General features: G+C 56.7%; 1 protein-coding gene across 1 annotated transcript in view; it reads left to right on the top strand.

Annotated features, from left to right (window-relative positions):
- The window catches only part of CACNA1S (calcium voltage-gated channel subunit alpha1 S), a 61,967-nt gene that overhangs the window by 17,627 nt on the left and 31,456 nt on the right, over positions 1 to 12,884 (top strand). The window contains exons 6-15 of the mRNA XM_068538580.1: positions 1,573 to 1,778; positions 3,065 to 3,168; positions 4,815 to 4,960; positions 5,401 to 5,482; positions 7,273 to 7,433; positions 9,485 to 9,710; positions 10,210 to 10,417; positions 11,320 to 11,440; positions 11,748 to 11,862; positions 12,330 to 12,423. Coding sequence (XP_068394681.1) covers positions 1,573 to 1,778; positions 3,065 to 3,168; positions 4,815 to 4,960; positions 5,401 to 5,482; positions 7,273 to 7,433; positions 9,485 to 9,710; positions 10,210 to 10,417; positions 11,320 to 11,440; positions 11,748 to 11,862; positions 12,330 to 12,423 — 1,463 coding nt within the window. The remainder of the gene's footprint in view (positions 1 to 1,572; positions 1,779 to 3,064; positions 3,169 to 4,814; positions 4,961 to 5,400; positions 5,483 to 7,272; positions 7,434 to 9,484; positions 9,711 to 10,209; positions 10,418 to 11,319; positions 11,441 to 11,747; positions 11,863 to 12,329; positions 12,424 to 12,884) is intronic.

Below are 12,884 nucleotides of genomic sequence, written 5' to 3'. Positions count from 1 at the left end.
TAGATTTTGTCTGTTGATGTGTACGGTGTTAGGAATGAAAACCGAGAAAAATGTCATAGTATTCATTTATTAATTCGTTTTAAAAAGAACAGTAATAGACCACTTACATACTAACATAAATAATATACTTTTTTCAAAGTTGAAAAAAATTATTGAAAAATAACTTTATTTTCCCAAACCAAACCAAAAATGTTTGGCGAGAAGAGTGGTACCGTTTTACATGTTCTCTGGAACTCTTTACTGACCTGGCTTAGTGGATGTCGGCCGAGTTCTCCCATCGCGGCATTCGGTCTGTTGCGACATCACATGTCACGTGGGATCTGGAAAACTCCGCCCCTACATCTGTTCAAAGAATGTGAAACGAGGGGGCACATAGAGTCTGGGCATTTTTATGAAAGGATGGACCACACTCCTGGGTCCCTGCTCTCAGGTGGCAGCGGTTTGCTGGTCCTCAGCCTCCCCGGGCTGAGTGCCGCTGACACTGGGGATGTGGGGACAGGACCCGGCACAAGACAGTGGTGACCTCTGTTAGGACGAGCCTCTAACTCGGCGGCGGAGACCTGCAGAGTCTCGGGGGACCCTCCCCACTTCCCTGCGCTCCCCCAAGGGGACAGGCAACCCAGCTCCAACGACAGCTCTCACAGCGTTTTCGCTGGTCCTGTTCCTAATCGGCCCCGTCTCAGCCTCCTCCTGCCCCCATAAAAATCTCCATCCTCTCATAGGCATTACCAGGACAGAGAGGAGGGGGCTTTCTAGCACAATCTTCAAACGAAATTCGAGGGTCTCGCCTGGTGTTCACACGAGTTCTTGACCAGTGCTGACCAGTAGCGCCACCAAGCCCCTCTGGGATGGGGGCTACCCAGCTTCGTGGGGCTGGGGACCACACACCAAGCTCAGGACCGTCTGTGCCCCCCGTCCCATCTCCTGAGGATTGAGCCCCATGGTAACATGGTTAAGGAAGGCCACTCCATCTCTCACGATCTGACCTCTCTGAACACAAAAGGAGACCAAACCTACCCAGGGGAAAAGGGGACCCAGATGTCATCCAAATTGCAGGCTTTAGAGACAATAAGAGCACCATTCAGGGGCTCCCTGGATGCTAAGGCCTGCTGGGGACGCCCCCTAAGAGCAGACCCACCCCCAGTCTGCATGTCTGTCCAGCGCGTCCCAGCATCGGGGCGCGTCCCCACTTCTGTATCCCAGACAGAGCTCTCAAGTCGGAGCGTGAGGCCCGGCCCACACCTCCGCCCCTGCCGGGCTGCTGCCTCCTTTTACAAAGCTCTGTGGGGACAAACGATACGTCACATCTGCTTCATCAGGTGTAGTCCATAGAAGCCGCACCTCCGCTGAGGCCCTGGGCCTGAGCTCCTGCCTGCAGACGCCTGTATCCCTGTCCGTATCCTTGTAGCCGTATCCATATCCATATCCGTGCCCTCAGCCCAGCTCCCCATGGTCTGCACCACACTCTCCCAGCAAGGCCGCCTCCCCGACTTTAACCTGATGTTGAGACCCGCACCCTGCTGCCCCCTTGCTGCCCCTTCGCCGGTGCTTACCACCCTCGCCTGCCCACAGACATCGTGGCCACGGTGGAGAACGAGAAGCCGTCGCCCTGTGCCCGGACGGGTTCAGGGCGCCCCTGCACCATCAACGGCAGCGAGTGCCGGGGCGGCTGGCCAGGCCCCAACCACGGCATCACCCACTTCGACAACTTCGGCTTCTCCATGCTCACCGTGTACCAGTGCATCACCATGGAGGGCTGGACCGACGTCCTCTACTGGGTGGGTCTGGGCCCGAGCCCGCCGGCTGTCTCCCCAACACAGGCTCGCCGGGAGCGGGTGGGGCCTGCCAGTCCCAGGCTGAGGGTCTGCTGCTTCTCCTCGCCCCTCCCCGGGGAGCCCTTCTGGGCCTCAGGTGTGTGTCCTAGCATCCTTGGAGGAGGCCGAGGTACCACCTGGGTCCACAGCCCCAAGAGCAGGTGAGGGATGGAAACCAGGAGCTCTGCGGGTTCTGGTCTCATCTCCTAACTTGTCCCTAAGCCTGGCTGTGAGTGACTTGCTCCTGATGGCCTGGAATGTCAGATTTCCTGAGGAAGGAAGGGCCCTTTGAGTCTCTCTTCTTGCTGCTGGGCAAGATTGCTTTCCCATAAAAATGTGATTGGATATCAGGTTCCTCGTCTATAAAATGAAAATACTAGCTCCATCATAGGGTAGTTATGATGGTTAGTGGGGCATTAACTGAATTACCACAGTGCGGGCACATAGTGCTGTAGAAGTTCTCTTGCTGGAGAAGGTTACTTGTTCGGTGTTACGAGAGTTAGGTTGCATTTCTTTTTTGATCCTCCAACAATGGGAGGCATTGATCCCATTTTCCGGATAAGGAAACCGAGGCTCAGAGACGTTCGGTAACTTGGCCGCTGTTGGACTAGTGAGCGACACGGCCAAGAATTGACCTCTAACCATCCGGCTCCAAGCCCGGAGCTCAGCCGCGGGGTGACACTGCCTATGGGGGACGATTGTAAACCCATCAAATGCTTTGCAAATGTAAAGGATTAGTGTGAGTAGCTCTCGTAAACTCGGATTATGGGAGCCGATTATTAAACGTTTCAAAGGACGGTCACGCGTGTTGTTTCGCCCGTGACCAGCCTGTGAGGAGGGAGCTCACACATCAGCTCAGGGGGCAGATGGAACGATGCTCAGAGATGCTGGCGCTTCCTCCAGGGTCACAGACGTGCTTCCTGAAGGAGCCGGCCAAGCGCGGGCCAAGGCTTTTTAGTGCTTCTTCCACTGTGAGAAATCTCGGTTGTAAAGAGGCCGACTGGAGGTGGCCGGCATGACAGGGTCAGGCAGGGAGCCCGGGGGCTGGAGGGAGGCAGGGGTCAGTCCCACCGGCCAGGCAGCCATCAGCAAGGCCCAGTCCCAGGCCCTCAGGCTAGAAGAGGCTCCCTCTCTGGACCCAGATGGCCTCTCTTCTTGCCCCCGGGGTCGGGTGCGGTGCGTGGGCCAGCTTGACAAGGGGGCCTAAGCCCTCACGTCGGGGATGGGGCTCACACCTGCGTCTGGACCAGGTCAACGATGCCATTGGGAACGAGTGGCCCTGGATCTACTTTGTCACCCTGATCCTGCTGGGCTCCTTCTTCATCCTCAACTTGGTGCTGGGCGTCCTGAGCGGGTAAGGGGCTCAAAGACAGCTGGGAGAGAGGGGAGGAAGAAGGGGGGGGGGGGCGGGGAAAGGAGGGGGAGGGGGAGGAGGGAAGGAAGTGGGCAGGGAGACGTGGCTTAGAACCCCCGCTCATCCCTGGGTCCCCTTTCTTAGCCAGGAAGAGAACAGATGCAGGCAGGAGCCCCTCCAGTCTTCACCTTTCTCCCTTCTCCTCAAGCCCTCTCCCATCCTCGCTTCCTTCTGTCCACGTGAAGCCCCTGAGACCCCAGCCTCCTCTCCCTGGAGGTGCTTGGGCTGAATACTCGGCACTGAGCATGGCCTTCGGGCTAAGCACACAGACTCTGGAGCAAGAGGCCCAAGTTTAAACCCTTGCACTACTGCTTGGTGGCTGTGTGACCTTTGACTAATTACCTAACCTCTCTGTGCCTCATGAGCCACATCTGTCACATACGAATAATTTCAGTGCCTGTTTCACAGGGCTGTTGGGAGGATTAAATGAGTTAATACCTATAAAGTACTTAGAATGGAGGCCAGCACATCAGAAGTGCTAAGTACTCATGGTCATTATTTCTCTGTGACGGCTCCACCCAGCTACGGTGGGCAGCCTGGAAGTGGCCATCAGCCCCTTTGTGCCTTGCCATCACCCACCGCAGGAGCTTCCCTCCAGGCACTCTGGACATAGAATTCAGGGGGTCCATGGACTAAAATAGGAAGAACTTGCCTTTATTTTTTCGAGTCTAACTGAGATGCAGCGCTTCCTTTCATGAAGTGGTACCAGCTCTGCCCACGACTTGTCCCAGCAGGAATCCCTTGTCATATCACAGGTGTTGCAAATATTACTACTTCAAAATTATGACAGTTATTAGACTGCGGCTGATCTTGCTAGTTAATGATTCAATAAAGAAGCATATATATTACTTTATCACCACTTTATAGTTCAACAGCTATGTTTTAACACATCGGTTCCTTTGTCAAGCTATGGTTTCATTTGGAGCATTTTACAGCGTTGTTCTGAGGAGCGGCCCATAGGTTCACGGGACCCCCAAAGGGGCCAGGGCACAAAACGGTCAAGAGCCCCTCCTGGACCCTGCCCTGGGCAGTGCTGAGGGTGCAGGCGGTGCGAGCCGACCCTGCCGCCCCCAGGCCACCCCTCAGAGCCCAGTGAGGACGGGGCTGGATTCCCCTCCTCACCCTGCTTGGGGCCGAGGGCTCCCTCTGCTGCTCTGAGCCCTCGCTGACCCTCGGGTCCTTTCCTTCCAGTGCTGCCCAGGAGCAGGTCCCCCAGGGCCTTAAGTCTGTAAGCAGAGCTAAATTCCTCAGGCAGCCTAAAGGGTCAGGGCAGCACGGAAAATCGGAGGGTCCATGGCAATTCTGTTAGGGCAATGGACAGTCATGTCATTAACCCGTATGTCCAAGGTCACCCAAGACAAGGCGGGAGAAATGAGACGGGAGGAGAAGAAGGAACGAGGTGGGGGCCCTGGAGGGCGGGGCTGGTGATGGCAGAGAGGGCCGCCCCTCAGCCTCCCTAAAGGGCCCCGGACCCCAGGCAACACTGGGCCAGGGGGGGCACGTCCAGCGCAGAAGGGGCTCCCTCGCCCCAGGAAGCTCCATCCTTCCCACTGCGTTCTTCCTCCCCCTCCCCTGCTCCACTGCAGGGAATTCACCAAGGAGCGGGAGAAGGCCAAGTCCAGGGGAACCTTCCAGAAGCTGCGGGAGAAGCAGCAGCTGGACGAGGACCTCCGGGGCTACCTGAGCTGGATCACGCAGGGCGAGGTCATGGATGTGGACGACTTGAGAGAAGGTTGGAGCCACGGGCCGAGGTCGGCAGGCCCCCCCCAGAGCTGCCCTCGCGGTCAGCTCCCACAGGGGCACCTCCACACCCTACCCGCCCCACCCCCCCACCGCTGCAGCCCCAGGGGGCCCATCGGGCAGGAACGGCATCACCACTTTGCAGATAAGAAAACCCGGCCCCTAGAGGGCTAGCCTGACACCTTGCAATGGAGGCGGCCTGGTGTGCCCTGGTCCCTCCCGGAGCACAAAGTACCAAAGTGCTGCACTGCCCCTTGGTGACCCGCCCTCCCTGCCGATGCGGGCTCTCTAGGGCTCAGGAAAGCGCAGAGGGAGGGGTCCAGGCCCACCCAGGGTCGCTGTCACAGGTGTCCCCAGTCAGCGGGCCCTTTCCAGGTGTGTCCAGCCCAGAGGGGCCCGGAAGCCTGGCCAACTGTACCTGTCTGTCCCCAGGGAAGCTGGCTTTGGATGAAGGTGGCTCGGACACAGAGAGCCTGTACGAAATCGCAGGCTTGAACAAAGTCATCCAGTTTATGTGAGTATCTGCCCAGCTGCGGGTCCTCCCAGCCCGCAGCTCCCTGAGACATGTAGTTAGACCCCGGTCACCGCCCTAGGTGGCTTTTGGGTCGCTTTCCCTTAGCGCAGTTGGAGGGCGCTGGGCAGATGACCTATTTACTCACCACGTAAGGAAGAAACTGGGAGCCGGTGGGGTAATTAGTCCTGGAAAGCTCCGCTCCAGAACGGGGAGTTAGCCTGTGAGCCCCATGAGCATTGCGGGCAGGGGGCTGGAGACAGGAAGCTGGAGAGGACCGTGTGTTTTGTCTGACTGGCTGCTTCCTTTTCCAAATTCACACATGACTGTGGTTTTGAAAGATCCAACAATAGAGAAATACATCAAAGAAAAGATGAAGGCCTTCTCTGCCCTTCAAAGGGGTAACCATGGTAACGGTTAGATTTGTATCCCTCTGAAGCCTCTTGTTCGCTTTCATTTCTCTTACACGCACACACGCACCCCAGTTTTTTTTGGTTTTGTTTTCACTTTTTACACGATCAGGTTTCTCATATTAACCACTGTCACCTCAGAAGCAAACACAGTGCCCAGCACACAGGAGGGCTCGTTGGATAAATGAATATGATCCACACATAAACCAGTAACTGACGTTTTAAATTTAGAATTTTCTATTGAGGGCAACTTTATACAGACACAAACCTTTTTTTTTTTTTTTTTTTTCTAAGACTTTCTTTTTTCAGAGCGGTTTCAGATTCACAGCAAAATTGAGCCGAAGGTGCCGAGATTGCCCACCTGCCCCTCCCCCAGCCACGCCCAGCGCCCCCCACCATCAACATCCCCAGCAGGTGGTCCATTTGTTACAACTGATGAACCTGTATCGTCACCCCACGTGCATAGTTTACGTTGGGGCGCACTCTTGGTGTTGGACGTTCTGTGGGTTTGGGCAAACGTATAATTACGCGTACCCACCGTTATAGTATCATATAGGGTATTTTCGCTGCCCTAAAAATCCTCTGTTTCTGCCTGTTCACACCCCACCTCCCACCCCTGGCAACCAACCACTGATCTTCCTGTCTCCACAGTCTTGCCTTTCCCAGAACGTCGTGTAATTGGACTCACACAGTGTGTGGTCTTCTCAGATCGGCTTTTTTTACTTAGTGACGTGCATTTAAGGTCCCTCCACATCTTTGCAAGGTGTGATAGCTCACACACCGTCTTTTGATGTATCTTTGAATGTAAAATATTCCACAGTGTGCATACGTTGTAGTCTGTTTACGTAATCTGTCCAGTTTGGGGCAATACACACAGTGCCACGGGGAACCGTTGTGCATAAGGGTGAACGTTTCTGCCGGGCAGATCCCTAGAAACAGGCTTGCTGGGTCAAAGGGCGTGCAGGTTCTAACCTTGGCAAATGCTGCACAAAGGTCGATCTGATAGTGGAGGTGCCTTTCTGCGTACCCTCCCCTACACCAGATACGACCAATTTGTTAAAGAATTGCCTTTATGACGGGCAAAACGGGGCATGCCAGTGTTGCTTTAATTAAGGTGGAGACGCATGGAGCCCTACTCTGTGCCGGGCATTGTCTCTAATTCCCTCCGAGGTCGACATCATCACTATTCTCCTTTGAAAGGTGAAGACATTTGCTGTAAGCGGCAAGATTTGCAATCTGTCTCTGCAGCTCACGTCCTTGGCCCTCTCACGCGGCTGGAGGAGGGAGTGGGTGGTGAGACTAAGTGTGGCTGGAGCGGCCTGAAGGCGGCCTTGGGGAGGGGCTGGAGTAGCCCAGCCTCAGCCCCGTCCCCCACCTTCTCAGCCGACACTGGAGGCAGTGGAACCGCGTCTTCCGCTGGAAGTGCCACGATGCGGTGAAGTCCAGGGTCTTCTACTGGCTGGTCATCCTGATCGTCGCCCTCAACACCCTGTCGATTGCCTCGGAGCACCACCACCAACCTCTCTGGTTGACCCACCTGCAAGGTGAGACACGCGGCTGATGGTCAATGCTGGCCAATGGCACCTCAGGTTTTGCAGAAGAAGTCAGTTAGATGTTGACACTGTTTTCTAGAAATTCTAGGCAGTGGTACCCTTTTCCTCGTGGCATTACCAGGGACAATAACAGCAACAAGTTGGGGACGTTCCAGGTGCTCACCAGATGTCTGGGAAAATTATCACAAATACAGACACTGGACGTACAGATGACCAGTAATTGAGCACTTCATGCATCCAAGTTCAAGTTCTACTCCAGAAACAGCAATCTTTCACCAGCTATGTATTACAAACATACTCTGTGTAAGGCCCAGAAAAGAACGCAGGGCACACGGAGGAGGAATGTACCTCTCTTGCCACCAAGGAGCTTCCTGAGCCAGAAGAAAAGACAGATATTGATAAGTGATGTCAGGTCAATATAGGGAGGGCAACAGTGGAGGTAAATATAAGGTAACAAGAGGAGGATTACAGAGGAGGGGAGGTTGGATAGTAGGAAGACACTATGTTTAAAATGATGCAAGAGGGAATTCCCTGGCGGTCCAGCAGTTAGGACTCAGCGCTTTCACTGCTGTGGCCTGGGTTCAGTCCCTGGTCAGGGAACTAAGATCCCACAAGCCACACAGTGTGGCCTAAAATAAAATAGAATAATGAAAGAGATAAAAGAAGGAAAATAGAAAAGAAGATTGTCTTCTTCTATGGAAAGGAGATAGGAAACAATGCTACAGATCAGATGCATTCATGCATGCATCCATCCATCCACCCATTCGTCCATCCATCTGTTCATCCATCCATCCATCCAGGCATGCATCTATCCATCCATGCATCCATTCCTTCATTCATGCATGCATCCATCCACCCATTCATCTATCTATCCATCCATGCATCCATTCCTGCATCCATCCATCCATCCATCCATCTATTCATCCATCCATCCATCCAGGCAAGCATCTATCCATCCATGCATCCATCCATCCACCCATTCATCTATCTATCCATCCATTCATCCATCCATGCATCCATTCCTGCATCCATCCATCCATCCATTTATTCCTTGCAACCAATCTTCCTGAGAGCCCCTTGAATGTGCCAAGCATTGTCAATGCACTGTCAATGACCAAAATGTGGACAAGATGTGAACAGTGCCCAACAAGAGGAGTCAGAGATGAATTTGAGGTTCCTGGCCTATGCAGATAGATGGATGGTAGTGCCACTTGCTGAGATGGGGAAGACAGTCAGTGATCACGTATTTTGGGGGGATGGGGGAGGACGGGCAGTACCTATCAGCTTAGATTTGAGCATGTTGAGTTTGAGGTGCCTCTGAGACATCCCAGTGAGATGTTGAGGAGACAGATGGAAAGTAGGTCTGGGACTCAAGTGGAGAAGTCTGGGTTGAAGAGTCAAAATCCGGAGTCATTGGCAGGCATGGCAATCGAAACTGTGGTCTTAGAAGACATCACCAGATCCCCAGAGGATGGTGTGTACTCGTGTGCACAGCTCAAGTCCAACACTCAGGGGTGAGGTAGGGGTGCGTCTGCAGAGACGGTGCAGGAGAAACAGGAGAAGCAGGAGAAATGCAGAAGGATGTGGCGCCCTGGAAGCCAAGGAAAGAGAACATTTGAAAAAAGCAAGAGGGGACTTCCCTGGTGGTCCAGCGGTTAGGACTCTGCACTTCCACTGCAGGAGGCACGGGTTCGATCCCTGGTCAGGGAACTCAGATCCTGCCAGTTGAAAAAAAAAAAAAAGCAAGAGGCTGATCAACAGTGTCAGTGCTTCTGGGAGATCAGGGAAATGGGGTTAAAATGCTCACGGGTTGATCGGTGGAGTGAGGAGGGTGGACCTGCTGAACACAGGGTCGTTTAGTTTTTTAGAAATCTAGATTGTGTCCCTTCAGTGGTGAAAATTCACCAGGTTTTCCTGGATCTGGAGGGCAGGGAAAGGAAGATGCCCTGAAAATGCAGGGAGGGTGTCCAGGGTGGAGGGCTTGGCCAAGGCAGGCAGGGCAGGGAGGAGAGTGACCCTGAGCTGCGTGGCCCACCCTGCAGACGTCGCCAACCGGGTGCTGCTGGCCCTGTTCACGGTGGAGATGCTGATGAAGATGTACGGGCTGGGCCTGCGCCAGTACTTCATGTCCATCTTCAACCGCTTCGACTGCTTCGTGGTGTGCAGTGGCCTCCTGGAGATCCTGCTGGTGGAGTCGGGAGCCATGACGCCCCTCGGCATCTCCGTGCTGCGCTGCATCCGCCTCCTCAGGATCTTCAAGATCACCAAGTGAGCGCCCGCCTGCCCGCACTGCCCCAGCCTGCGCCTCTGCAGGAGAAAGCGCCTTCCCCCTTCCACCTCGGGCCTCTCCTGTCTTCTTACCTCTCACCGTTGTCTGTGGTGCGGAAAAGAGGGAAGAAAGGGGAAAAGAAGAGCCTGGGAGCAGGAGGGAGGAAAGGAAGATGGAAGGGGAGGAGGAGAAGGGGGGTGAGGAAGGAGAGCAGAGAAGGGGGCAGTGGTGGGACGGCCGCCTGGGCTGGGGCTGCATGGGAAGGAGTGGTCCTCACCCCCATGGGGTTCAGAGTCTAGTGGTGGCACCAGCAGCTAAACGGCCGTCCTACTAACAGAATGAAATGACAGACCAAGATCTGTGCTCTGGCGGAGGGAAGCTGGGTGTGCAGCCCGGATCCAGGCAGCCCTGCCGGCCCCCCGCATCCCACCAGCCCCCAGCCTCCCCCAAGCCGCCCCGACTGCAGGGACGCCGGTGGGGGCTGCCCGTCTCCTCCAGGTACTGGACGTCTCTGAGCAACCTGGTGGCCTCGCTGCTCAACTCCATCCGCTCCATCGCCTCCCTGCTGCTGCTGCTCTTCCTCTTCATCATCATCTTCGCCCTCCTGGGCATGCAGCTCTTCGGGGGCAGGTACGACTTTGAGGACACCGAGGTGCGGCGCAGCAACTTCGACAACTTCCCGCAGGCCCTCATCAGCGTCTTCCAGGTAGGCTAAAGCCCGCTGCCTGCCACTGGAGATCGGGCATCACCTCCTCCAGGAAGCCTTCCCTGATCTGACGTCGCCCTCCGGGCCCCCGCATCCCCTCCAGGCTATAGTTGCCTGTCTCCTCCACGCTCTGGAGGCTGGGCGCTGTGCCCAGTGTGTCCTGTGTGTCTTCGTCCCTTCGCCCAGCAGAGCCCTGGCCCACAGTAGGGCAGCAGTTAATGAGTGAAGGAGTTGGGTGGGCAGGGAGCTTTCTCTCCCATGTGCTACTAGAATCTCTGAGCGCAAGGTCAGACAAGGTGGGCTGTCCCTCCCAAAGGCTGCAAAAGCCCCAGAGGATCACAAACTACTTCCCACTGCGGGGACATGGCTTGGCCACCGCTCACTAAAGCCACGGCTGGCCTCCGGAACGAGCTGCCTGAGCGCAGAGCGGACACACGTTCCTCTCTGTCGGGCCAGTACTCAGGGACGCCACCGCGGTATTGCCAGTGGGAAGGGCAGTTGTGGCAACCGGCCGGCCCTACACATGGTGTCACCCTTGTTCTTCCATTCACCCCACTGGCTGGTCGGGCATCCTGCCTTTTAAGGCACCTGACATTTCGCACTCTTTCTGGGGGCTGGAAAGGCAGGGGGTCCAGTGTGGGCAACACAGCTAAGCCTGGGCCTTAGGAACAGAGCTCGTGGAAGCCTTGATGCCACAATCAAGCTCGTTGGCCCCGAAGAGCCAACGATAAGGCTTTCGACCCCCGGAAGAGGTTCAGGAGAGCAGGGACTTTCACCCTGGGCCGTGGATGAAGAGAGAGGACAGGTCTGGGGGCAGAGTTGGAAGGGGACTTTTGGACAATGCAGCCTCCAGAGAAGACCCTCAAGTTCCTCTGTGTCGCCCACCCTCCCTCCCCTTCCAGGTGCTGACAGGTGAGGACTGGAATTCCGTGATGTACAACGGGATCTTGGCCTACGGCGGCCCGACCTATCCCGGGGTGCTCGTCTGCATCTATTTCATCATCCTGTTCGTCTGCGGCAACTGTATCCCCCCAGACGCAGGGCACAGAAAAGAGCCTGGGGAGGGGGCTTGGGCGTAAAGCGGGGTCAAGGTGCCCAGGCCTTCTGCTGGGGTGGAGAGGTGGGACACAGCAGGTAGCAGTGCGGGTATAGCTGTAGGACACTTCCTTCCAGCGGGAGGTTAGAGAAACACAGGGTGACTGGTGACAGGTGGGAGGAATCAGTCCCAGAAAGATGGGGAGCCTGGAGCACGGGAGGAGGCAGGTCCTGCCAAGCCCACCCCCAGAGGCGTCCCTCCCCACTGCCCGAGCTCCTTAGCGGGCCGCCCCAGACATCCTGCTCAACGTCTTCCTGGCCATCGCGGTAGACAACCTGGCGGAGGCGGAGAGCCTGACTTCGGCCCAGAAAGCCAAGGCTGAGGAGCGGAGACGCAGGAAGATGTCCAAGTGAGTGGGGCGCGCCCAGCAGGAGGGACCCGCAGGGCTCCGCCCGCTCTGGGCAAGGGGCTCCCTGAGGAGCAGAGGCCAAACCACTGTGACGCCTGCCCCAGCAGCTGATGGCTGAGTCTCTGAGGTCCCCGGGGCAGGGCTGGAGGCAAGTCGGCAGGCAGGCTGGGCCTCCTCCCTGTCACCAGCCTTCCTGGAGGGAGTCCCTTCCCTCTGCTGAGCCTCTGGCACCTGAGAGTTTGCTGTTTAACCCTCTGCGGCCTCGGCCCCTGGGCCTGGCTGACGCTGAGCTTGCGCGGCCGCGGGCGGGCGGGCGGACCGCCCGTCCTGCTCCCTCGTTGCGGAGGGAGGATGCGATGCGCCCGGCCCGTGGGCGGGGTCAGCCTGCAGTGTCCTCAGGCTGGGCGCGTCCCCCAGAACCTTCCAGTTGGGCCTCCACTTTGGGCTTTCTTGGTGTTCCAACCCAGGGGGCTCCCAGACAAGTCAGAGGAGGAGAAGTCGACAGTGGCCAAGAAGCTGGAGCAGAAACCCAAGGGGGAGGGCATCCCCACCACGGCCAAGGTGAGCCCGTCACGGGGGCGCTCTCAGGGGCCACACAGGGAGGGGCCTCTGAGAGTCCCCTGTTCGCCTGGTGCCTTAGGGTGCTGGGGGGCAGGGGGAGGCAGGAGAGGGGCTGTCTACCTGGGTATCAGCCAGCTGAGGGCACCAGCCAGCTGAGGGCACCAGCTCCGTCTCAGGGAATCCTTTGCACTGAGGACACAGACGCCCCGATCCAGGAACCAGACTTCCTTTGAGTCCCAGCTTTCCACCCCAGTCAGGGTGTCCCCCTCCCCACAGAGCTGCCCAGACCAGCCTCCCCCTCCCCCCCCCCCCCTTTCTAGCCCTGCCCCGCCTGTCAGCCTGGCCCTGCTCAGCCTTCCTGGAGCCAAGGAAGCAGAGCTCAGAGGGACAGGAACTGGCCCCCAGAGCAGGGGTCCTGGCCTGGGGAAATCCACTCTCTTCTCGAGAACTAAGCAGGGGTG

Source organism: Eschrichtius robustus, chromosome 3, assembly GCF_028021215.1.
Source record: "Eschrichtius robustus isolate mEscRob2 chromosome 3, mEscRob2.pri, whole genome shotgun sequence".
NCBI lineage: Eukaryota > Metazoa > Chordata > Mammalia > Artiodactyla > Eschrichtiidae > Eschrichtius > Eschrichtius robustus.
The sequence above is the reverse complement of the archived record's forward strand: the minus strand, read 5'-3'. Positions and strand labels throughout refer to the sequence as shown.